General features: G+C 39.8%; 1 protein-coding gene across 1 annotated transcript; it reads right to left on the minus strand.

Moving 5' to 3' along the window:
• Positions 1 to 1,514: 1,514 nt before the first annotated feature.
• Positions 1,515 to 25,566, minus strand: ano6 (anoctamin 6). The gene is made up of 20 exons (XM_057856090.1): positions 25,281 to 25,566; positions 21,110 to 21,180; positions 17,738 to 17,866; positions 11,284 to 11,349; positions 10,927 to 11,217; positions 10,749 to 10,862; positions 10,568 to 10,683; positions 10,360 to 10,494; positions 8,914 to 9,019; positions 8,795 to 8,855; positions 8,560 to 8,705; positions 6,670 to 6,747; positions 6,366 to 6,594; positions 6,131 to 6,300; positions 5,968 to 6,065; positions 5,758 to 5,888; positions 2,381 to 2,586; positions 2,108 to 2,304; positions 1,932 to 2,037; positions 1,515 to 1,861 (listed from the first exon to the last, which is right to left on the minus strand). The coding sequence occupies exons 1-20, from the start codon at positions 25,369 to 25,371 to the stop codon at positions 1,643 to 1,645; spliced, it is 2,760 nt and encodes a 919-aa protein (XP_057712073.1). The 5' UTR covers positions 25,372 to 25,566; the 3' UTR covers positions 1,515 to 1,642.

The following is a 25,566-nucleotide window of genomic DNA, read 5'->3' on the forward strand; positions in this document are numbered from 1 at the left end:
ACAGTGGGACAAATAAGTGTTTAGTCAACCACTAATTGTGCAAGCTCTCCCACTTGAAAATATTAGAGAGGCCTGTAATTGTCAACATGTGTAAACCTCAACCATGAGAGACAGAATGTGGAAAAACAACCCAGAAAATCACATTGTTTGATTTTTAAAGAATCTATTTGCAAATCATGGTGGAAAATAAGTATGTGGTCAATACCAAAAGTTCATCTCAATACATTGTTATGTACCCTTTGCTGGCAATAACGGAGGCCAAACGTTTTCTGTAACTCTTCACAAGCTTTTCACACACTGTTGCTGGTATTTTGGCCCATTCCTCCATGCAGATCTCCTCTAGAGCAATGATGTTTTAGGGCTGTCGTTGGGCAACACAGACTTTCAACTTTCCACAGATTTTCTATGGGGTTGAGATCTGGAGACGGGCAAAGCCACTCCAGGACCTTGAAATGCTTCTTACGAAGCAACTCCTTTGTTGCCCTGGCTGTGTGTTTGGGATCATTGTCATGCTGAAAGACCCAGCCACATCTCATCTTCAATGCCCTTGCTGATGGAAGGAGATTTTCACTCAAAATCTCTCGATACATGGCCCCATTCATTCTTTCCTTTAGATCAGTCGTCCTGGTCCCTTTGCAGAAAAACATCCCCAAAGCATGATGTTTCCACCCCCATGCTTCACAGTGGGTATGGTGTTCTTCGGATGCAATTCAGTATTCTTTCTCCTCCAAACACGAGAACCTGTGTTTCTACCAAAAAGTTCTATTTTGGTTTCATCTGACCATAACACATTCTCCCAGTCCTCTTCTGGATCATCCAAATGCTTTTTAGCGAACCGCAGACGGGTCTGGACGTGTACTTTCTTCAGCAGGGGGACACGTCTGGTAGTGCAGGATTTGAGTCCCTGGCGGCACTTTGTGTTACTGATAGTAGCCTTTGTTACTGTGGTCCCAGCTCTCTGTAGGTCATTCACTAGGTGCCCACGTGTGGTTCTGGGATTATTGCTCCCCGTTCTTGTTGTCATTTTGACGCCACGGGGTGAGATCTTGCACGGAGCCCCAGATCGAGGGAGATTATCAGTGGTCTTGTATGTTTTCCATTTTCTAATAATTGCTCCCAAAGTTGATTTCTGTACACCAAGCGTTTTACCTACTGCAGATTCAGTCTTCCCAGCCTGGTGCAGGTCTACAATTTTGTCTCCGGTGTCCTTCGACAGCTCTTTGGTCTTAGCCATAGTGGAGTTTGGAGTGTGACTGACTGAGGTTGTGGATATGTGTCTTTTGTACAGATAATGAGTTAAAACAGGTGCCATTAATACAGTTAACAAGTTGAGCCTCGTTAGAAGAAGTTAGACCTCTTTGACAGCCAGAAATCTTGCTTGTTTGTAGGTGACCAAATACGTATTTTCCACTCTAATTTCGAAATAAATTCTTTAAAAATCAAACAATGTAATTTTCTGTTTTTTCTTTCCACATTTTGTCTCTCATGGTTGAGGTTTACCCATGTTGACAATTACAGGCCTCTCTAATCTTTTCAAATAGGAGAACTTGCACAATTTTTGGTTGACTAAATACTTATTTGCCCCACTGTATTCCAGCACATGAGTAGTGTTTCTCCCTATTGTCCAACATGCTCGCTTTTTTCAAAAATCCAGTTCAATTTCCTCTTTCGCCGGCTTGCCGTCCCCGTTCTTTCCCGCGACGTCATGGGCGGGCTTCAGGCGCTTGGTGACGAGTTTGAGGTTTGTCTCATGCAGGATCACCTGGGTCAGGTATTTCTCCCGCTTGATTTGTTCTTTGACGGCGTACGGCACGTCCGGGATGACGTAGGAAAGGACGAATTTGGTCAGGTAAACGATGTGCTGTCAAAGTACATACGGGAGTAAATCAAAACGGTTTTGTGAGCGTGAAACCTGCTGCATATGATCTTACCTCGACAACAATTATAAACGCCATTTTGGCAGCGATCACATGCCAGTAGTAGATGTTGTGCTCATACTCTTTTGGATGCCCGGGAGGGTAGCGGAAATCTCGATACCTGGGGAAAAAAAGTTTGTTACAATGGTAAGAAGTCTTTAGAGAGGGTGGAGGTTGTTTCCGTTTTATACCTGCAAGTGGTGATGTTGTACGGCGTGCTCAGCGGCCTGCTGTAGTCGGAGAAATCGCTGATGTTGAAGATGGATAAAGAGCTTTCGATGTAGCCTCGCATGGTTTGAGAGTCGTGTTGTCCATACGGGTACACGGAGAACGACCAGTAGTAAACCAACCGTGGGATCATATCGGAGGTGAAGGCGATGATCATAGCCTGCGCTCAGTACCGAAGAATCCACGATTGGTTTCGTATAATTTAGGACAGCAAACTAGCCGACACGGGAGCTCACGTTGGTGGCGACGGCCAGGATCGCGACGCCTTGTAGAATGGGCTGCCAGGCACCGATGTCCTGGGCCTTTTCCGGTACGATACGGCGGAACTGCGTGGTGATTTTCCAGGCGTCCACGCGAATTTCGAATAAGTTGTTGACAAGCGCCAGGACGGGAGCCAGGGGGAAGGAGGCCACGAAGAGGGTGACGAAACCAAACTGGATGACTATGCAAATTGGAAAAACGTAGGAAAAGAAATATGCAGTGGTGATAAAAAGTATCTGAACATTTGGGAATTTCTCACATTTCTGCATAAAATCACCATCAAATGTGATGTGATCTTTGTCAAAATCACACAGATGTATCTGCCTGAACTAAAACCACCCAAACATTTACAGCTTTTCCTATTTTAATGAGGACAGCATGCAAACAGTGACAGAAGGGGAAGGAATAAGTAAATGAACAATCTGCCGATCCAATTGTTGTTGTTTTTTTCTCCCGATTCAATTCCAATCATTCCCGATAATTTTTCCCGATCATATACAGTGCATTTTGGCAATGCATTAAGAAAAAAATGAATAAAACTCGGAAGAATATATACATTCAACATACAGTACATGAGTACTGTATTTGTTTATTATGACAATAAATCCTCAAGATGGCATTTACATTATTAACATTCTTTCGGTGAGAGGGATCCATGGATAGAAAGACTTTGTAATTCTTAAAGGATAAATGTGACTTTGTATATTGTGACTAAATATTGCCATCTAGGGTATTTGTTGAGTTTTCAGTAAATGATACTGTAGCCATCTGTTCTGCCCAAATGCATGATGGGAAGTGCATCCATGACTGTGCTTAGTGGTACCAATTGATATATCTTCTCTGCGTTGGGAAATAACATAGGGTGTTAAGAAAAAGATCAATTACTACCTTTCATCCCCACATTGCTTCCCACGATGTTTCTAATTGTAGGGAGAGGGGTTGTAAGGCTTTAGCCAATTAAACAAAGGCTCCAAAGGCTGCCAAAATTCACTCTACTCATTTTACGCTGTCTTTTAGCTTTATATATATATATATATATATATATATATATAGGTAAAACGGCGCCATTCCAGATTGAATGCGACAATGCGTGAGTGGGCAGTGCAGCGCATGCATTAATTGCGTTAAAATTAACATGATAAATTAAAAAAAAATTGTTACCGCCGTTAACGGGATCAATTTGATAACCCTACCTTAAGCCTAAACTAAAGACTCTGGATGAGTGTAACATATTATGTCTGTAACGTTAAATACAATTAGAAAATGATTTATTTAAAAAATATATAAAAAAAAAAAAGGCATGTCCGGTATGTTTTTGCCGATTCCGATACTTTGAAAATGACGTGATCGGCATCCCGTTCGATCGGGACATCTCTAATTGAAACCATTTTATTACCAAACAATTTAAGTCAGGTGTGTGCCCAATCACTAACGAATGGTTTAAAGCTGCCCTGCCCACTATAAGACACACACCTAGTAAAAATTTGTCTTGATGTGAATCATTGTCTGATGTGCATCATGGCTCGGTCAAAAGAATTTTCCTCCGACCTGCGATCAAGGACTGTTGATTTGTATAAAGCTGGGAAAGGATAAAACACCATTTCTAAAAGTCTGGATGTCAGAGAAGTCGTCAACAAATGGAGAGTTTTGGCACTGTTGCTCCTCTCCCAAGTGGTTTAGATACCTTTTCATACCATTGTATATTCTGTTTTTTTTTTCTTTCATCAGTGTGATTTTGGCAAAGATCAGATCACACTTGATGGTGATTTTATGCATAAATGTGAGAAATTCCAAAAGGTTCTGATACTTTTTCATACCACTGTATATCCTGTTTTTTCATCTGTGTGATTTCAACAAAGATCAGATCAAAATTGATGGTGATTTTAGGGGAAAATATGAGAAATTCCAAAAGGTTCAGATACCTTTTCATACCACTGTATATTCAGTTTTTTTCATCTGTGTGATTTTGACAAAGATCAGATCACATTTGATGGTGATTTTATGCAAAAATGTGAGAAATTCCAAAAGGTTCAGATACCTTTTCAGACCACTGTATATCCTGTTTTTTCATCCGTGTGATTTTAAAAAAGATCAGATCACAGTTGATGGTGATTTTATGCAGAAACGCGATAAATTCCAAAATGTTCAGATACTTTTTTTTATACCACTGTATATTCTGATTTTTCATCTGTGTAATTTTGACAAAGTTCAGATCACAATTAATGGTGATTTTATGCAGAAATGTGAGAAATTCCATAAGGTTCAGATACTTTTTTGAGCCACTGTATATTCAGTTTTTTCATCTGTGTGATTTTGACAAAAATCAGATCACATTTGATGGTGATTTTATGCAGAAATTCCATAAGGTTCTGATACTTTTTTGTGCCACTGTGTATTCAGATTTTTCATCTGTGTGATTTTGACAAACATCAGATCACATCTTTTGGTGATTTTATGCAGAAATGTGAGAAATTCCAAAAGGCTCAGAAACATTTTCATACCACTGTATATTCTGATTTTTCATCTGTGCGATTTTGACAAAGATCAGATCACATTTGATGGTGATTTTATGCAGAAATGTGAGAAATTCCAAAAGGTTCAGACACTTTTTCATACCACTGTATGTTCAGTTTTTCCATCTGTGTGATTTTGACAAAGATCAGATCACATTTGATGGTGATTTTATGCAAAAATGTGAGAAATTCCAAAAGGTTCAGACACTTTTCCATACCACTGTATGTTCAGTTTTTCCATCTGTGTGATTTTGACAAAGATCAGATCACATTTGATGGTGATTTTATGCAAAAATGTGAGAAATTCTGAAAGGTTCAGATACTTTTTCATACCACTGTGTATTCAGTTTTTTCATCTGTGTGATTTTGACAAAGATCAGATCACATTTGATCGTGATTTTATGCAAAAATGTGAGAAATTCCGCACGGTTCAGATACTTTTTCATACCACTGTATATCCTGTTTTTTCATCTGTGTGATTTTGAAAAAAATCTGATCACATTTGATGGTGATTTTATGCAGAAATGTGAGAAATTCCAAAAGGTTCAGATACTTTTTCGTACCACTGTATATTCAGTTTTTTTCATCTGTGTGATTTTGACAAAGATCAAATCACATTTGATGGTGATTTTATGCAGAAATGTGAGAAATTCCGAAAGGTTCAGAACTTTTTCATACCACTGTATATCCTGTTTTTTCATCTGTGTGATTTTGACAAAGATCAGATCACATTTGATGGTGATTTTATGCAAAAATGTGAGAAATTCCAAAAGGTTCAGCTACTTTTTCATACAACTGCAAGTTACTATGTCGAGGTTGTATTCCTTCTCACTTCTTACCCATTTCAAGATATTCATAGAAGAGTCCCAGTTTGGACATGGGTTGGAGCTGGTAGTCTTGTTCCCAGCGAGGGATTGCCTTCTGTGACGACGAACGCGTGCAGTAGCGAAAGATCAAATTTTTCACCCATCTGCGAAACGCAAAGGTGATGTTTAAGTTGAGCCCGGATTGAATTTTTGTCTCTTATAGAGTCATTTTTGGGCTCTTACGGTAATAAGACCTCTTGGATGTTATTCCAGATGGCTTTACCACCCATGATGATTGACAGCTGAGTAGTCAGTTCGATCAGACAACCGCCAGGATCACACTGATAAAAAAAAGAACATACATTACAGCTAAAAGAGCTCAGAGTGGACACGCATCAATCCTTACCTCTTCGTTACGATATTTTCCCACAAGGTACACAGGTTGTCCGGGATATCCGACAGCTTTCCCTTTGGCGAAGGCGATGTAGAAACAAGACGAGTAGTAGTTGACGAACTGGAAGAGGAACATCTTGAGTGTCAGGCTGTTCTCATAGTCCGTTTTGGTCCTTGGCAGCTCTGTTAGGTGAAGAATTGTTCATAAGTCAGCCTGAAATTCCTCACGTTACATTTTAGCAACTCACCAAAATTGGTGATCCAGATGGCGACCCGCTCGTATAGCGTGTTAAGAATCATGATGACCACGAAGCTGATGATCGAGGCCGTGACCGACGTGGCCATCTGCGGCGTCACGTACTCCTTGAGGGGCTCCAGTTCCTTCAGGTCCTGCGCTCGCAGCCTAGCCGAGAAGGCGAAGAACGCGGCCAGGCGGTACACGGTGATAGCCACGATGGATGCCAAAATCAGTAATATCTGAAAAGGCAATTATCAAAACGTCACTGTGATAACTTTTGCTTTGAAGGGACATCTTGGGAAGAATTATTTTACCCAGAATAAAACCGTGCCTATTCCAATGGACACCCGAACGCATCGTCCGCAGGCTGTGTATGGCACTTTTTCCTTCACCTAAAACACACAACCACAAAACTGCTGTAACTTTGACCCAGCAGGGCCAAGAACCAAAAGTGGTACAGTATTTGCCATGTGGCAACTTTTTTTTACCATATGGCATTTTTTTGCCATGTGGCAAAATGGATTTTGCCATGTGTCATTTTTTTGCCATGTGTCATTTTTTTTTGCTACGTGGCAATTTTTTTGCCATATGGCAAAACTGATTTTGGCGTGTGGCATTTTTTTTTGCCATGTGGCAAAATTGATTTTTCCATGTGGCATTTTGTTTTGGTATGTGTCAAAATGGATTTTGGTTTGTCGCATTGTTTTTTGGGGTATATGGCATTTTTTCGGGGTATATGGCAGTTTTGCAGGCAATGCACGTCCATACCCTTTACGGCTATGCACATCCAAATTTTCTATTCATTTTAAATGATTTTTGACTATACACTTTACATTAAAGCACATTTACATTCAACTGACAACCAAGGCAGGCTATGCCATTGACGGCTAACCACGTTTAAATGTTTCATTCATATTAAATTTTATTCATCTTTATTTTATCAGGCAGTCTCATTGAGATTAATATCTCTTTTACAAGAGAGGCCTGAGCACAAAGAAACATTCACAAATATCAAACAACACAAAATACACTAACGGAAATGGCAGAAAAACATGTGTGGCTGTGATTTGGAACATACACTTAAATGCCACTTGGCAAAATCAATTTTGCCACATGCCAGAAAAAATGCCACACGGCAAAATCCATTTTGCCACATAGCAAAAAAATGCCACACGGCAAAATCCATTTTTGCCACATGGTAAAAAAATGCCACATGGCAAAAAAAAATGCAGCATGGCAAAATCCATTTTGCCAGATAGCAAAAAAATGCCACATGGCAAAAAAAAAAAAGGCCGCATGGCAAAATCCATTTTGCCACATAGCAAAAAAATGCCACATGGCAAAAAAAATGCCGCATGGCAAAATCCATTTTGCCACGTGGCAAAAAAAAAAGCCACACGGCAAAATCCATTTTGCCACATTGCAAAAAAATGCCACACGGCAAAATCCATTTTGCCACATGGCAAAAAAAAAATGCCACATGGCAAAAAAAATGCCACATGACAAAATGGATTTTGCCACATGGCAAAAACAATGCAACATGGCAAAATCCATTTTGACACATGGCAAAAAAAATGCCACACGGCAAAATCCTTTTTGCCACATGGCAAAAAAAAAATGCCACATGGTAAGATCTATTTTGCCACATGGCAAAAAAAATGCCACATGGCAAAAAAATGCCACATGGTGGCAAAAAAAAATGCCACATGGTAAAATCTATTTTGCCACATGGCAAAAAAATGCCACATGGCAAAAAAGATGCCGCATGGCAAAATCCATTTTGCCATATGGCAAAAAAAAAAAATGCCACACGGCAAAATCCATTTTGCCAAATGGCAAAAAAAATGCCACATGGCAAAATCCATTTTTGCCAAATGGGAAAAAAATGCCACACGGCAAAATCCATTCTGCCACATTGCAAAAAAAATGCCACACGGCAAAACCCATTTTGCCACATGGCAAAAAAAAAAAAGCCACATGACAAAATCCATTTTGCCACATAGCAAATACCACTTTTAGTTCTCGCTGTCTCTCCCCACATGGCAAAAAAATGGCACATGGCAAAAACAATGCAACATGGCAAAATCCATTTTGACACATGGCAAAAAAATGCCACATGACAAAATCCATTTTGCCACATAGCAAATACCACTTTTAGTTCTCGCTGTCTCTCCCCACTTAAGCAAAACTGAGAATACACTCACCCCTGTGATTGGATTTTTCCTCTCGTATATACACTTGGCCTCATATTCTGGCCGAGGCGGCTCCTCCTGCTCCAGGAACTCCACCGTGTCCCACTGGTATTCCAGCTCAGCCTGGTAACGCTTCCAAAATTCCAGGAACAGCGTCACTGCAGCGAGGATATGAAGACAAACACTGATTGGAGGCACGTCTGAGTAGTGTTTGGAGAAAAAAAAAAAACACGATAGTGTGACTTACCCCAAATTGACATGAAAACCGCAAACACTAGGGTGCCAAAGTTGTCAAATATGCACAGTTTCTACAAAACAGAAAGCAGTAACTTTAGCTTAAGATCTCTGACTTAATACTAATCGTACCTTTGAAGCTTCACAGGTGCTGTTTAACCGCCAGTATTTGCATTCCTGGTCGCACTGCGGGCACATCACTATTTTGCCTCCAATCTCAGGATCACATACTTCTATGCTACAAATAAACACGACAGTCAATGACACTAAAACATGACCATTCGCTATCACTTGCAGAAGAGATTAAAACCATATACAGTGGTATGAAAATGTATCTGAACCTTTTGGAATTTCTCACATTTCTGCATAAAATCACTTTCAAATGTCATCGGATCTTTGTCAAAATCACACAGATGTAAAAACAGTTTGGTGCTTTAACTAAAACCACCCAAACATTTATGTTTTCATATATTGATGAGGATAGCATGCAAACAATGACAGAAGGCGGGGAAAATAAGTAAGTGAACCATCTGCCTAAGGAGACTTAAAGAGCAATTGAGACCAATTTTTACCAAACAATTTAAGTCAGGTGTGTGCCCAATCACTGATGAGTGGTTTAAAGCTGCCCTGCCCACTATAAAATACACACCCGGTAAGAATGGCTCGGTCAAAAGAGCTGCCCGAAGACCTGCGATCTCGGATTGTTGATTTGTATAAAGAGTTCAGCGCTGAATACTCAGAGGTAAAAAAGAACCCAAGAGTGTCTGCTAAAGACTTAACGAAATCACTGGCACAGTCCAATATTTCTGTGCACACATCAACTCTATGTAAAACTATGGTGTTCATGGGAGGACTCCACGAAGAAAGCCACTGCTGTCTCAAAAAAAAAACATTGTTGCTCATTTAATGATCGCAAAAAGGCACTTGGAAACTCCACAAAAGTTTTGGCAACATGTTTTGTGGACTGATAAAACCATGGTTGAATAGTTTGGGAGTAACACACAACGTCATGAAACAACAACAACATCAACACCTCATCCCCACCGTGAAGCATGGTGGAGGGAGCATCATGATTTGGGGCTGTATGCTGCCTCAGGGCCTGGACAACTTGCAATATTTAATGGAAGAATGAATTCAAAAGTTTTGCAGGAAAACCTGAGGCCGTCTGTCAGACAGTTGAAGCTAAAAAGAGGATGGATGAAAAATATGGCATATTTTATAGATGGTTTGAATTGCGATTAATTGCGATTAATTACGATTAATTAATTTTTAAGCTGTAATTAACTCGATTAAAATTTTTCATCGTTTGACAGCCCTAATATATATATTTAAAAAAGGCATGTCCGATATTTTTTTGCCGATTCCGATACTTTCAAAATGACGTGATCGGACCCGATCGATCGGGACATTTTTACCTGTAAATGTTTGGGTGGTTTTAGTTCGAGCTGACACTGTTTTTTCATCTGTGTGATTTTGACAAAGATCAGATCACACTTGATGGTGATTTTATGCAGAAATGTGAGAAATTCCAAAAGGTTCATATACTTTTTCACACCAATGTACATGTGTGATTTGTACCTCCACGTGCTGGTTTCTTGCGTTTTGTATCCGTATATGAAACAACTCAGGCCCACAACAGCAGCTATAGCCAGCATGATGGTATAAAAACCCAACCAGGCAAAGTAAATACCAATTTTTTCACCATAGTACTTCCTGTAGAAGAAAGAAAATATGACAACAGTGTTGGAAAATGTGCTGATCTCATTTCCTATTCTGACGACGTTACCTTATGAGGTTGAGCGGTTGCATCTTGTAGAAGCTTTTGGGGTGGGCCCATTCTTTGTAGAGGCGAAACCTCTCATTGGGGCAGTCTTGTTCTTTGGACTTGACGTTGAACCTGCACTAGATCAACAAATAAAACATGATGAACATCCAAAGAACGTTCACTGGTGACGATCAACACTTACGTCATGGAGAGGGTAGGCAGCCTTGTAAACGCCACCGTCCAACAGTTTTCGGATGCCGAACTTCTTCACTCTGCCTCTTATCTCATACGGGGCTCGACTTAAAATATAATAAGCCTGAAAGATAGAATCGTTGGAATCCCGCGATATTATAAAGAGTCATTTTGAACCGCGAGCTCACCATCCTGCTCCGCATTGAGGACGTGAAGAAAGTATCCTTGTCCTTGACGTAGAAGTACTCCAGGCGGGCCTTCTCGAAGGGGGCGGTGAAGAACTCGGCCTCCTTGGTGATGAGGCTCTCGCTCGGGTAAAAAGGCTTGGTGGCTATGGACAGCCACTGCCACCATGGCGAGCGCTTCGACAACAGGTCGTTGGGCTGGATGGGGAGCTGAATGTGCAGCACCTCGGCGTACGTGCACAGCGTGTCCCACGGCATGTGCACTTTGACGAATACCAGGTTTTCGTCCACTACCTGGATGGCAGCTCCATTTAAAATCGAGTATATTACGGCACACAATTTGAAAAAGAACCCACTTACAGATGGTGTTGCCTCCAACTCCATTCCCATTTTCATCAGACTAGCTTCAAAGTACTCCCGCCGTCTCTGTAGAGGATGAAGATGCTTTCTCGTTACTAAACTACTTGACATGACCTCAATCTTCTCAACTTCCTTCTAAGCCAGGAAGTTTTCCCATCATTCCCATCAGAAGGCTTAACACATACAGTCCCTGACAAAAGTCAGGGGCTGTACTAAGCTGCAGAATTTGTCCCTTTTTATGGTTAGGAATGTAAGAGGCAGTTTGGTCGATATTTCAGACTATTTACAGTGGGGCAAATAAGTATTTATTTAGTCAACCACCAAATGTGCAAGTTCTCCTACTTGAAAATATTAGAGAGGCCTGTAATTGTCAACATGGGTAAACCTCAACCATGAGAGACAGAATGTGGAAAAAAACAGAAAATCACATTGTTTGATTTTTAAAGAATTTATTTCCAAATTAGAGTGGAAAATAAGTATTTGGTCACCTACAAACAAGCAAGATTTCTGGCTGTCAAAGAAGCCCCACTTGTTAGCTGTATTTTTGGCACCTGTTTTAACTCATTATGTGTACAAAAGACACCTATCCACAACCTCAGCCAGTCACTCCAAACTCCACTAAGACCAAAGAGCTGTCGAAGGACACCAGAGAAAATTGTAGACCTGCACCAGGCTGGGAAGACTGAATCTGCAATAGGTAAAACGTAGGGTTGTTCCAATCACGTTTTTTTGCTCCCGATCCGATCCCGATCGTTTTAGTTTGAGTATCTGCCGATCCTGATATTTCCCAATCCGATTGCTTTTTTTTTGCTCCCGATTCAATTCCAATCGTTCCCAATAATTTTTCCCGATCATATACATTTTGGCAATGCATTAAGAAAAAAATGAATAAAACCCAGACGAATATATACATTCAACATACAGTACATAAGTACTGAATTTGTTTATCATGACAATAAATCCTCAAGATGGCATTTACATGATTAACATTCTTTCTGTGAGAGGGATCCACGGATAGAAAGACTTATGACTTTGTATGTTGTGACTAAATATTGCCATCTAGTGTATTTGTTGAGCTTTCAGTAAATGATACTGTAGCCATGGCCAAATGCATGATGGGAAGTGGAACCATGACTGTGCGTAGTGCTACCAATTGATATATCTTGTCTGCGTTGGGAAATAACATAAGGTGTTAAGAAAATTATCAATTGCTACCTTGCTTCCCCGCATTGCTTCCCATGATATTTCCAATCGTAGGTAGAGGGATTGTAAGGCTTTAGCCAATTAAAAAAAGGCTCCAAAGGCTGCCAAAATTCACTTTACTCATTTTACGCTGCCTTTTATCTCTCTATATAGGTGAAACGGCGCCATTACAGATTAAGCACGACAATGCGTGAGTGGCTTGTGCAACGCATGCATTAATTGCGGTAAATATTTTAACGTGGTACATTTTAAAAAAAAATAATTACCGCCATTATTGGGATAAATTTGATAACCCTACCTTAAGCCTAAACTAAAGACTCTGGATGAGTGTAACATATTATGTCTGTAACGTTAAATACAATTAGAAAATGATTTAATTAAAAAATATATATATATATTAAAAAAAGGCATGGCCGATATTTTTTTGCCGATTCCGATACTTTGAAAATGACGTGATCGGACCCGATCGATCGGGACATCTCTAGTAAAACGCTTAGTGTAAAGCACTGGTCTCAAACTGACTCCATAAAGGGCCAAGTGGCTGCAGGTTTTCTTTCCAACCAATGAAGAGGACATGGGTAATCAGTTAAACTTGTTTCAACAGAAAAATAATTGGTTAAACTGTTTCCGCGGTATCGGTTGGAACCAAATCTAGCACCCACTTGGCCCTTTGTGGAACTGGTTTGACACCTATTGTGTAAAGAAATCAACTGTGGGAGCAATTTTCAGAAAATGAAAGACATACAAGACCAGAGATAATCTCCCTCGATCTGGGGCTTAATGCAAGATCTCACCCCGTGGCGTCAAAATGATAACAAGAACGGTGAGCAAAAATCCCAGCACCACTAGGGGGGGAGCTAGTGAATGACCTACATAGATCTGGGACCACAGTAACAAAGGCTATTATCAGTAACATAATGCGCCGCCAGGGACTCAAATCCTGCACTGCCAGACGTGTCCCCCTGCTGAAGAAAGTACACATCCAGGCTGTCTGCGGTTCGCTAGAAAGCATTTCGATGATCCAGAAGAGGACTGGAGAATGTGTTATGGTCAGATGAAACCAAAATAGAACTTTTTGGTCGAAACACAGGTTCTCGTGTTTGGAGGAAAAAGAATACAGAATTGCATCCGAAGAACACCATACCCACTGTGAAGCATGGGGTGGAAACATCATGCTTTTCGGCTGTTTTTCTGCAAAGGGACCAGGACGATTGATCTGTATAAAGGAAAGAATGAATGGGGCCATGTATCGAGAGATTTTGACTGAAAATCTCCTTCCATCAGCAAGGGCACTGAAAATGAGACGTGGCTGGGTCTTTCAGCATGACAATGATCCCAAACACACAGCCAGGGGTACAAAGGAGTGGCTTCTTTAGAAGCATTTCAAGGTCCTGGAGTGGCCTAGCCAGTCTCCAGATCTCAACCCCATAGAAAATCTGTGGAGGGAGTTGAAAGTCCGTGTTGCCCAACGACAACCCCAAAACATCACTGCTCTAGAGGAGATCTGAAAGGAGGAATGGGCCAAAATACCAGCTACAGTGTGTGAAAAGCTTGTGAAGAGTTGCAGAAAAGATTTGGCTTCCGTTATTGCCAACAAAGGGTACATAACAAAGTATTGAGATGAACTTTTGGTATTGATCAAATGCTTTTTTTCCACTATGATTTGCAAATAAATTCTTTAAAAATCAAACAGTGTGATTTTCTGTTTTTTCCCCACATTTTGTCTCTCATGGTTGAGGTTTGCCCATGTTGACAATTACAGGCCTGTCTAACATTTTCAAGTCGGAGAACTTGTACAATTAGTGGTTGACTAAATACTTATTTGCCCCACCGTATGTTGCCTTCCACCCTGCAGATCTCTTAGGGTGCAGACAATTAAAAAACCGTGTGGCATTTGCCAAGGGCCACAGCCTGTCAAAAGGATGGACGCTGGAAAAGTGGCAAAAGGTGGATTTTTCAGATGAATCTTCCATTGAATTACACCACAGTTGCCGCAAATATTGCAGGAAACCTACTGGAGCCTGCATGGATCAGAGATTCACTCAGTGAAGTTTGGTGGTGCCAAAATCACGGTCTGGGGTTACATCCAGTATGGGGTGTGCGTGACTGGTGATTCCATACTTTTTGTTAGGGGTTGTAGTATGACTAATAATCAATGCATGTTCCAACTAGTTCAATGCATAAAGATCATGGGAATTGGACAGTCCCTGATCAGATTTCTCAGTGGGTATACTTGTCCTTCTTTCAGGGGGTCACAAGGAGGGTCACGATTACAGATGGTAGAAAAGAACGCCATTGTTTCTGGTCTTTGTAAATCTCACTGGAACGGCACCAAATAAAAGTTCCAGCATCATCACCTTGTCCAATGCAGATTCTTGACTCACCACTGAAAATAAACTTCATCCAGTCATTCACAGTCTACTTTGAGGCAGAGATTAAAGTATGCGATGGAGCACTATCCTGCTGCAGAATTTGTCCCTTTTTATGGTTAGTAATGTAAGAGGCAGCTAAGATTTGTTGATATTTCAGACTATCTATGTTGACTTTCCACCCTGCAGATCTCTTGCACACCCCCATACTGGATGTAAACCCAGACCTTGATTTAGTCACCACCAAACTTCACTGTTTTCTGAGTGAATCTCAGATCCACGCAGGCTCCAGTAGGTCTCCTGCAATATTTGCTGCAACTGTGGTGTAATTCAATGGAAGATTCATCTGAAAAATCCACCTTTTGCCACTTTTCCAGCGATCATCCTTTTGACAGGCTATGGGCCTTGGCAAATGCCACACGGTTTATTAATTGTCTGCACCCTGAGAGATCTGCAGGGTGGAAAGGCAACATGAAAAATCTGAAATATCAACACATCTTAGCTGCCTCTTACTTTCCTAACCATAAAAAGGGACAAATTCTGCAGCAGGATGGTGCTCCATCGCATATTTCAATCTCTACCTCAAAGTAGACTGTGAATGACTGGATGAAGTTTATTTTCAGTGATGAGTCAAGAATCTAAATTGGACAAGGTGATGATGCTGGAACTTTTGTTTGGTGCCGTTCCAGTGAGATTTACAAAAACCAGAAACAATGGCGTTCTTTTCCACCATCTGTAATTGCATGATATGAACATCATTGAGCATGTCTGGGGTATGATGAAAGAGGAAGCATGGAAGACGAAACCCAAGAATGTTGATGAACTCTGGGACACATGCAAGACTGCTTTCTTTGATGTTCCTCATGACTTCATCAATAAATTGTATGAATCCTTGCCGAAGCCCATGGAAGTCATAGAAAATATTAAATTTGGATCTCACAGCACCACTACTTAATTCACTTATGTTACGTAACATATTTTTGTATTTGAAATACATTTTTTGTTCAATTTTCACACTACTTTCTGTAGGCGACAAAACTTTTGTCTTGCCAAAATTTGAACTTTATGTCTTCATTAAATGATCAATCTTTTTTCAGTGAAACAAATATATTTTTGTAAATTCAACATCATTAAGGAGGGTCTTAGCTTTCATATGAGCCATTTCTGAAACCAATTGAATAATTCAAAGTCAGGTTATTACGGCCTGAGCACCAACAGGTGCGAAGGCCCTATTGTTCTGCAAAGGATTATTGTTATTCTTTTTTCATGGCAAATGAAAATGGCCCATTTGGAGGTCTTAACATGCTCAAAAACTCACCAAAATTTGCACCAACATGCGGATTCGCGAAAATTTTGATAATTTGCCAAAATTGTGAAAAAATGGCTCAGCCGCACCCCCTGGAATTTTTAGAAATGGCCTCTCCATTTAGGTTTTTTTTAACGTAGAGCAATTAAATTTGGAGAGTCGATACCTTGTGCAAAAATGCTTCAAAAAGTCTCTTGCACCCAAATACCAAACCCAACAGGAAATCGGGTATTTTGGATTGAATGTTGAAAAACATCCCATTTTTGTCAAAAACCAGGGTGCACGTTTGAGACCATTGCGCCGAGGCAGTTAGTTGGATCCTCCTCAAAATTGGTGAGACTCTTCATGAGACATATGAGATGTTAAGTTATCAAAATGGTTAGTTTTCATTCACGGGCCTGATCTGGGCGGAGTACCAAAGTAGGCCTTTTTTGGGGTTTAGGGTTAAGGCTTCTTCAGGGCAAATGAAAATGGACAATTTGAAGTTCTGAACATGCTCGAAAACTCACCAAAATTTACACATATCAAAATGGTGATTTTTCAATCACGGGCCTGACCTGTGCGGGGCATTTTTTTTGTGTTAGGGTTTAGGGTTAGGGCTTAGGGTTGACACTCTGCTACTACTTCTGTGGGAGAAAAAAATACTAAGTACTTTTCAATGATATATATTAGGGATAAAACTACTTCTGTGGGAGAAAAAAATACTATGTACTTTTTAATGAAATATATTAGGGATAAATTGGTTCATCTGATGACAGCAGTGAAGAACTGCTTTGACTCATTAAGGCTGTTGCTTCACACTCTGCTACTTCATGTATTTCATTGTGCCAAAGTCGATGGGGTGCCAAAGTCGGACAATTTTTGGACAAAACACCAAATTCAGAAGATGACTAATAACTCCCCCATACAACGTTCAATCTTTCTCATATTTGGCATGTACGTGATGTATCCCAGCCTGAACTCGACTTCATTGAAATATCACCCATTAGGCCTGGCGCCCCCTGCTGGGAACAGGAAATGGCATTTTTTACAAGACCAACTAATCCTGGAAGGGAAAAAAAACCTAATGATCCCCCCCAAAAAATCACTGAAAAGAAATTAGAGGAATCGACACAGGACTCCCTAGGGCCCGTTGAATCCTGCTTGCAGGGCTAGTTAGCAATTGTTTCTACAAAATGGATAAGCGACAAGAGTTTTCTCCGGGACTGTACAATGAATACCGTCGCTGTTTGTTTTGGCTGAAGCACACCCTTAAATAAGCTGGGAAAACGAATACGTGACTGGATACGATTCCCAAACTGCTAACTTGCCAGAAAGAAAACTCATTGTTGCGTTACTGCAGGTGTAAACAAGCAGGAACAACAAGGTAGCGATGAAAAAAGAGCAATGTCATGATAAATATGAATGTCTGCTTCACTTTTAAGATGAAGCAAACTTAAACTCCCTTTGCAAATAGTCCACGTCAATAGTGATAAACCATTATGTACAAAGAAAACAATGTCTTTGTATTGAGTTTTAATATTTGTTGGCATTTTAACGGGTGAAGTACAAAAGTACAGGTTTAGCCAAAAAGTACCTTTCTGCGTGCGAATGTGTGTCGCTTCTCAAACTCCTTCTTGTCCTCATCTTCATAGACCAGGATGAAGTCGATCCGCCGGACGCCGTCGTTGAAGAAGAGAGAGTCAGGCTTGTCGTCGAACTCGGCCTGCGGGCGAAAGCGCGGATCGTGAGGCAAGTCGACCGACTCAAACTCATATTCCGCTTCTTTCATGATGTTCGGCGAGGAGAGGACGGCTGCACCGTGTGCGGCGTCGAGAGCGTGTGCGAGGTTTTAAACGTCGGTATGTATCATGCAGGTGATGTGGGAAGAACAAACATTACGCCATTTGACCTCTACGGCTTTCGACAATATGGTTTGATTATACCCGTGGCTCTAAGTCCCAAAGCTAGTAATGTCTGATCGTAGCTTTGCATGTCATGTAAAAGTCTGAATGTTTTCCATATTCTGACCAAAACTTCACAATTTTGAACCTAAATTTCACTGTCTCCACTAGACATTTGCCGGAATTAGCTATTTTCTATGTCCGTTACTTGCAACAGCAGCATTTACCTCCGGTTGTTGCTCAGGGAGTCAGCTGTGCTAACGATGGCTGGAGGAGGTATAGCACCAGAACGTTTCCCCATCGAAGAAAACGAAGTCGTTAGTACGGGAATACTTCGGCTACAGAAAACTAACAGACGGCTGCGGCTGAGAGGAAGAGGGCCCAACAGACATGGTTGGCTGCCAGAGGAGGCAATACCTCCAATATGATTTAGCATTGACTTGACCACCCGTCACTTTATACAAAATGAAAGATTTGTAAACGCTGTTATGAACATTTCCCACCAGCTATGAGAGGTAACTCCAGCGTGCTTAGTGTGTCTAGTGGTGGTAAAAGAAATACAGAAATTGGGCAATAACTCATTTATTTTTGTTCTGATGATAATAATTTTGAGCTGTAGCTGAGGGTTTAGGCCAGGGTTCCCCAAACTTTTTCCTGTGAGGGCCACATAGCTTTTCCCTTCTCTGATGAGGGGCCGGGTCAGTTTGTAATAGAAAAAGTGTGATGATTGCAGGAGTGCCTAAATGTAAAAATTCATTGTTTTTCAGAAAGCCACTGTCAAATAACCCTTTCTGGATTCTTCACGGAACAAAAGTAAATAAAATAAATAATAATAATAATAATAATGTAATATAATTAAATATAATATAATAATAATTGATAATAACACTATTAATTAAATAGATAATAACCAAATAACCCTCTCTGGGTTATTCACAGAACAAGCCAGGAAATAAATAACACTATTGAGGGAAAAAAAAAAATATTCGGGGCCAAACCAAATGTGGAGGCGGGCCATATCCGGCCCGCGGGCCGTAGTTTGGGGACCTCTGGTTTAGGTTCACCTGAAGGATGGCATTTACTTGAATTTTATTTAGAATATTTCATTATACAGTGGTATGAAAAAGTATCTGAACCTTTTGGAATTTCCCACATTTCTGCATAAAATCACCATCAAATGTGATCTGACCTCTGTCAAAATCACACAGATGAAAAAACAGTGTCTGCTTGAATTAAAACCACTCAAACATTTATAGGTTTCAATATTCTAATGAGGTTAGGATGGAAACAATGACAGAAGGGGGAAAAATAGGTAAGTAAACCCTTTAATATTTTGTGGGCCCCACTCTTTGGCAGCAATAACTTCAACTAGACGCTTCATGTAGCTGCAGATCAGTCCGGCACATCGATCAGGACTAATCTTGGCCCATTCTTCTCTACAAAACTGCTGTAGTTCACTCCTGGGATATCTGATATGAATCGCTGTCTTTAGGTCATGCCACAGCATCTCAATGGGGTTCAAGTCTGAACTTTGACTTGGCCACTTCAGAACTTCTGAAACCATTTTGAAGTTGATTTAATTCTGTGTTTTGGATCATTGTCTTGTTGCAGCATCCATCCTCTTTTTAGCTTTAACTGTCTAACAGACGGCCTCAGGTTTTCCTGCAAAATGTCCTGATAAACTTTTGAATTCATTCTTCCATTCATGAAGTTGTCCGGGCCCTGAGACAGCAAAACAGCCCCAAATCATGATGCTCCCTTCACCATGCTTCACGGTGGGTATGAGGAGTTGATGCTGGTGAGCTGTTCCAATTTTCCCTCCACACATAACGTTGTGTTTTACCCCCCAAAAATTCAACTTTGGGTTCATCAGTCCACAAAATATTTTGCCAAAACTTCTGTGGAGTATCCAAGTGCCTTTTTGTGAACATTAAATGAGGTACATTTTTTTGTTTTTTTTTTGACGGCAGTGGCTTTCTCCGTGGAGTCCTCCCATGAACACCATTCTTGGCCATAGTTTTACATATAGTTGATGTGTGCACAGAGATATTGGACTGTGCCAGTGATTTCTTTAAGTCTTTAGCAGACATTCAAGGGTTCTTTTTTACCTCTCTGGGTATTCTGCGCTGAACTCTTGGCGTCATCTTTGGTTGACGGCCACTCCTTGGAAGAGAAGCAACAGTGCCAAACTCTCTCCATTTGTAGACAACTTCTCTGATGAACATCCAGAGTTTTAGAGATGGTTTTATATCCTTTCACAGCTTCATACAAATCAAGAATCCTTGATCACAGGTCTTCAGACAGCTCTTTTGACCGAGGCATGATGCACATCAGACAATGCGTCTCATCAAGACAATTCTTGCCAGGTGTGTGTTTTATAGTGGGCAGGGCAGCTGTAAACCACTCATCAGTGATTTGGCACAGACCTGACTTAAGTTGTTTGGTAAAAGTTGGTTTCAATTGCTCTTTAAGTCTCCTTAAGCAGAAGGTTCGCTTACTTATTTTTCATTGTTTGCATGCTATCCTCATCAAAATATGAAAACCTATAAATGTTTGGGTGGTTTTGGTTAAAGCAGATACTGTTTTTACATCTGTGTGATTTTGACAAAGATCAGATCACATTTGATGGTGATTTTACGCAGAAATTTGAGAAATTCCAAAACGTTCAGATACTTTTTCATACCACTGTACTCATGTTCTAATTTGCTCACATGTTGTTTTGGAATAATAAAAATCCTGTTCAATGGAAAAAAGTTTTTTTTAACCCAGATATGTCAAATAACACATTTTAGAGCTGTAATTGAAATACTGTGATATTTTTGCCCAAGGTTGTCAGAATCTGCCTAGTCTTCACCCAGTCTCATTCATTTCCAAGATCTAAAGCAAGTGACCTCATAAATGCCCTAAAATCAATAGGAAGTTACTTCACCCACCCTCCAAATAAACAGTTAAGTGTCCATCACAGCAAAGCTTCCCATTGCAATTTCTCCAGAAATGACATTTACTAGTATTACATAAACAATAAAAATGATACTTCATACACAAACGAGACAAGCATCACTCACCAGTTGCACTTTAACTACCGTCAAGCCTTCTGGAATACTGTGATATGTTGGTAAAAACTCCTCAGGGTAAACTGTGCAAGAAAAACAAAGGTTGAATAAGGAATTATGGAAACTTTACATAATCTTTTAGGTGGTGCGTGGCTGCCATGTGTATTGTGCCGTACACTAGGATCAGGGAGGCCTCTTAATCAGGAGGTAGAAACAGATTGAATGACGATTGTTTTATTGTCTGTCAAGTGATGCCAATATTGATGATGTCAATAATACCATACAACACCCCTTAGAAACTACATCACTAAATGTCCAAATTGAGTACTGCTTGTCATTTTCCCTCCAAAATGTCATGTGACTCGTTAGCGTTACTAGGTCCAGGTGTGACAACTTTCACGAAGGGGAGTAAAATGGTAAAAATGGTAAATGGACAGTACTTATATAGCGAATTTATCTGCATGGTTGCCATGCCCAAAGTGCTTTACATTAGCACACATTTACCGATTCACACACACATTCACATGTGGGGCTGCTGCCATGCAAGGCAAATCAGAGTTCAGTGCCTTGCCCAAGGGCACTTCGACAGTGGGCAGTCGTAGCCGGGAATCAAACCACTGACCTTTCGGTCCAAGGACAACTCCAGCTACCAACTGCGCCACGGCCGCCCCCAAGTGACATTGACAATGACGCAACAAGGAGTGAAAAGAAACTGGGAGCAGAGACAAGGGGTAACGAGACAACGAGGAACAGATGGGTGACACAGAAGGATGCAGATTGGCGGATACACTAGGAGCAGGCACAACAGGTGAAATCAATGGGTAATCACAGGAATACACAAGAAGGGAACCAACACAAAACCTAACAGTTGGCAATCTTCATGTAGCCTCGGCCATCTTCATGTAGCGCAATAATATGTCTTTTAAGATCCTCAAAGAGTTCTTTGCCATGTGGTGCCATGTTGGAACTTTCAGTGACCAGTATGAGAGAGTGTGAGAGCTGCATTACAAATTTGAACTCACCTGCTCCCTATGCACACCTGGACCTAGTAACACTAACGAGTCACATGATATTTTGAAGGGAAAATGACAAGCAGCACTCAATTTGGACATTTCGGGATGTAGTTTCTAAGGGGTGTACTCACTTTTGTTGCCAGAGGTTTAGATATTAATGGCTATATTTTGAGTTTTTTTGAGGGGAAAATAAATTAACTCTTTTATATAAGCTGCACACAGACTACTTTTCATTGTGTCAAAGTGGCATTTTGTCAGTGTTGTCCCATGAAAAGATATACTTAAATATCGGCAGAAATGCGAGTTCTGTACTCACTTTTGTGATACACTGTAATCACACGTAACAACAATGCAACTTTTATGAATTCTCGCTGTGTTATTTATTTTAGCACGGGCCGGGGAACACGTTTCGACATGCAGTTATGCCTGTTTCATGCCCTCCCCCTTCTGAATAGGACTTCCTGTCTGTCTTCCTACAGGGAGGGTCGCACTTTTTCGTGTGCTTTCATTTAGATACTCTTTTCAGTTTAAATAATGCTTCAAAGTGTGGCTGTGAATAATTGATGATCCATTAAAGCAAAGCGCACTAATAGATATTTTGGGTTTCTCTGAGGAAGGGATCAATAACTTTCTTCTTGTTTGTGTAAAATGAAACTTGATACTGAGCATCTACACATGATCGATCATGTTTCTGACAGCGATAGACTTCCAAAACCAAGGGCGTCGGTTTGGTGTCAACATTGGTAGGGATGATATAACAGCATAATTTGCATGTACACTTTTTGCCTGGGATGGGACATTAATAAGACCAAACAGATTAGGTGAACAGGGGTTTTGCGCATATTGTGTTGTGTGAGGTTATGCAGCACCCGTCACTCTCTAAGTAGATTCTTGCTAATGTTTTTCGGGTTCTATAGTTTCCAGCAGAGTTCACTCCATTTTTCACAGTTTAATTAACCTTAACAGTAGAAAACACAAACAGAAGGGCATTTCTCTCTAAGCAGCTTCCTACTGGAGTTTTGCAAGTTCACACAGTTTAATTTTATGTTAACTGTGATGTAGTTTCAGTAGCAAAATTTGTGGTGTGTTCCCTACCTCCACGACTTTGGTGCATAGTCGGAGTTTGACTTTTGGGGCAGGGGGGGCACAATATATTGATGACCCCGAAACACAGCGTCAGCAATAAAATTAACTTACAAGAATATTTATAATAATAATTTGACAATGAGCGTTGTTTGTTTCCCATCATTCTTGAGGGGGATTCTAAATCAGGCTGCTTAGGCAATACTTTTTGCCAATATCGTCATCCATTGAATTTGGTACGCCTGCCGGTGTCGTGCCAATGTAGTTACCCAGTCAAAAATTGTATCCCCTGGGCGGAGAAAAAAAGTTGCTTCAATCAAAATATATATTTTCAACCAAAAAAAAAGTCGCTTCAATGAAAAAAAAATGTGTTTGAATGCAAAAATAAATTTGAAACTCGAAAAAAAAAAAAAAACTCAAAAAAATGCAAGAGAAAGCTGTTTTATTTTTATTTATTTTTTTGATTGAAGCAACTTTTTTGATTGAAGTAATGTTGATTTGTGTTTGGGCCATATTTTGGCTAGGACATTTTTGGCTTTATTATGAAATGAAAAAAATAAGTTGCTTTAAAGAAAATAAAGATTTTCAGAAAGAAAATCACTTCAATCAAAAAAAGAAAAAATTCAATCAAAAAAACGTTTTTGAATGCGAAAAAATATTTGAGATTGAAAATTTTGCATTTGAAGACTTAATTTTTCATTGAAAAAGTTTTCTTTGATTGAAGCAATCCTTTTGTTTGGGCCATATACGATTAGGAAATTTGTGTCTAGATCAGTTAATCCCCCCCCAAAAGTTGCTTCAATAAAAAAAATAAAATAAAATTAAATCAAAGAAAAAAGTCATTTTTAAATTTTTTGTTGTTGTTGAAAATTATATACAACGCAAATGACCATCTAAGGTGCTCCAAAAATAATTTTGACCCATTATAAACATTTTTTTTGTTTGTTTGCTCATTTCATTCATTTTTTTGCAGTTTTATTGCTTTACAACTTTTATATATATATACGTATATATATATTTATATATTTTTTATTTTTATTTAAAAAAAAAAAAAAATTATTGAAGCAACTTTTTTTGATTGAAGTAATGTTGTTTTGTGTTTGGGCCACATTTTGGCTAGGACATTTGTGCCTTTATTATTCAATCAAAAAATAAGTTGCTTCATACAAAAAAAAAATATTTTCAAAAGAAAAATCATTTCAATCAAAAAAAAAAAAAGAAAATTTAAATCAAAGAAATAAGTTTTTGAATGCGAAAAAATATTTGAGACTCAAAAATTTGCATTTTAACACATTATTTTTCATTTAAAAAAAAAGTTTTCTTTGATTTTAGCAATCCTTTTTGTGTTTGGGCCATATTATGGGTTGGATATTTGTGTCTAAATCATTCAATTCCCCAAAAAGTTGCTTCAATCATAAAAAAAATGTTTTCAATCAAAGGAAAAAAATCATTTGAAAAATGAAAAAAAATCATTAAAAAAAAAAAAAAATATATATATATATATATATATTTTTTTTATTTTTATTTTTTTTTAAATAATACGCAAAGCAAAATACCGTCTAAGGTGCTAGTCACATGATCTGTTCAGAGAAAAAAATTTGACCCATGATAAAAACATCTTTTTTTGTTGTTTTATATATACAGGATAGTCAATTACATGCAATGATACTTTTCCGACACTAGCCATAAACCCCCCCCCCCCAAAAACTCCACTTATGACTTCAATCTCTCCCACTTCTAAGATTTGTGTGGTTCCACTCAAGGAATGGAAGTAACAACAAATGAGCGGTTGCTAGGCAGAACAACAACATCTAAGGAAATGTCAGAAGGCCCATGTGACATCCCTTTAGGACACGATTTTATGAAAAGCATGGGGACACGCCCGCACTTGGGTAAAAATATGTTTGATTTGCAAGGAACTCATAAAAAGAGTAGTGGAAGCCACTACAAATGCTTCTGTGAAATGGTTTTAACATACTTTTGCTCAGGAATGACTCACGGATCATGGACGGATGGACTTTCACATGCCATATGTGCGCACGTTTCTCGGTAAAAAAAACAATCGAAGTGTAAAAAAGTCTCCTCACCGACGTCTTCGGCTATCATTTCGAGGCGGGCATCTCCCTCCAGTTCCTCGGCGTCAGACAAGGACTCCATCTCCAGGATGTCGTTCTCCATTTTCGCCCGGCCAAGCCAAAGTTTTCGCTGATGTCAACCCTCCTCCTCCTCCGGTAGCTTGGTGGTCGATCCCAAAAGTTTAACCGCACAGTCTCAAGTACATTTTTCTCTTAATTTCGCAAATCGGATCAACCGCGGAGAGCACTTTGGTCAAAGTTTCGAATCAAGAGGTTCAAGAAGGGTGGGGTCGAAGGA

The sequence above is a fragment of the Corythoichthys intestinalis genome, chromosome 13 (assembly GCF_030265065.1).
Source record: "Corythoichthys intestinalis isolate RoL2023-P3 chromosome 13, ASM3026506v1, whole genome shotgun sequence".
Classification (NCBI taxonomy): domain Eukaryota; kingdom Metazoa; phylum Chordata; class Actinopteri; order Syngnathiformes; family Syngnathidae; genus Corythoichthys; species Corythoichthys intestinalis.

Bases quoted from the DNA above. Each gene is read 5' to 3' on its own strand.
- ano6 (XM_057856090.1), bottom strand. From the start codon at position 25,371: ATGGAGAACGACATCCTGGAGATGGAGTCCTTGTCTGACGCCGAGGAA. The intron at 11,218-11,283 runs GTAAGTGGGTTC...GCTGCCATCCAG, and splicing joins AGTTGGAGGCAACACCATCT to GTAGTGGACGAAAACCTGGT. The intron at 6,066-6,130 runs GTAAGGATTGAT...TTTTTTTATCAG, and splicing joins GAAAATATCGTAACGAAGAG to TGTGATCCTGGCGGTTGTCT.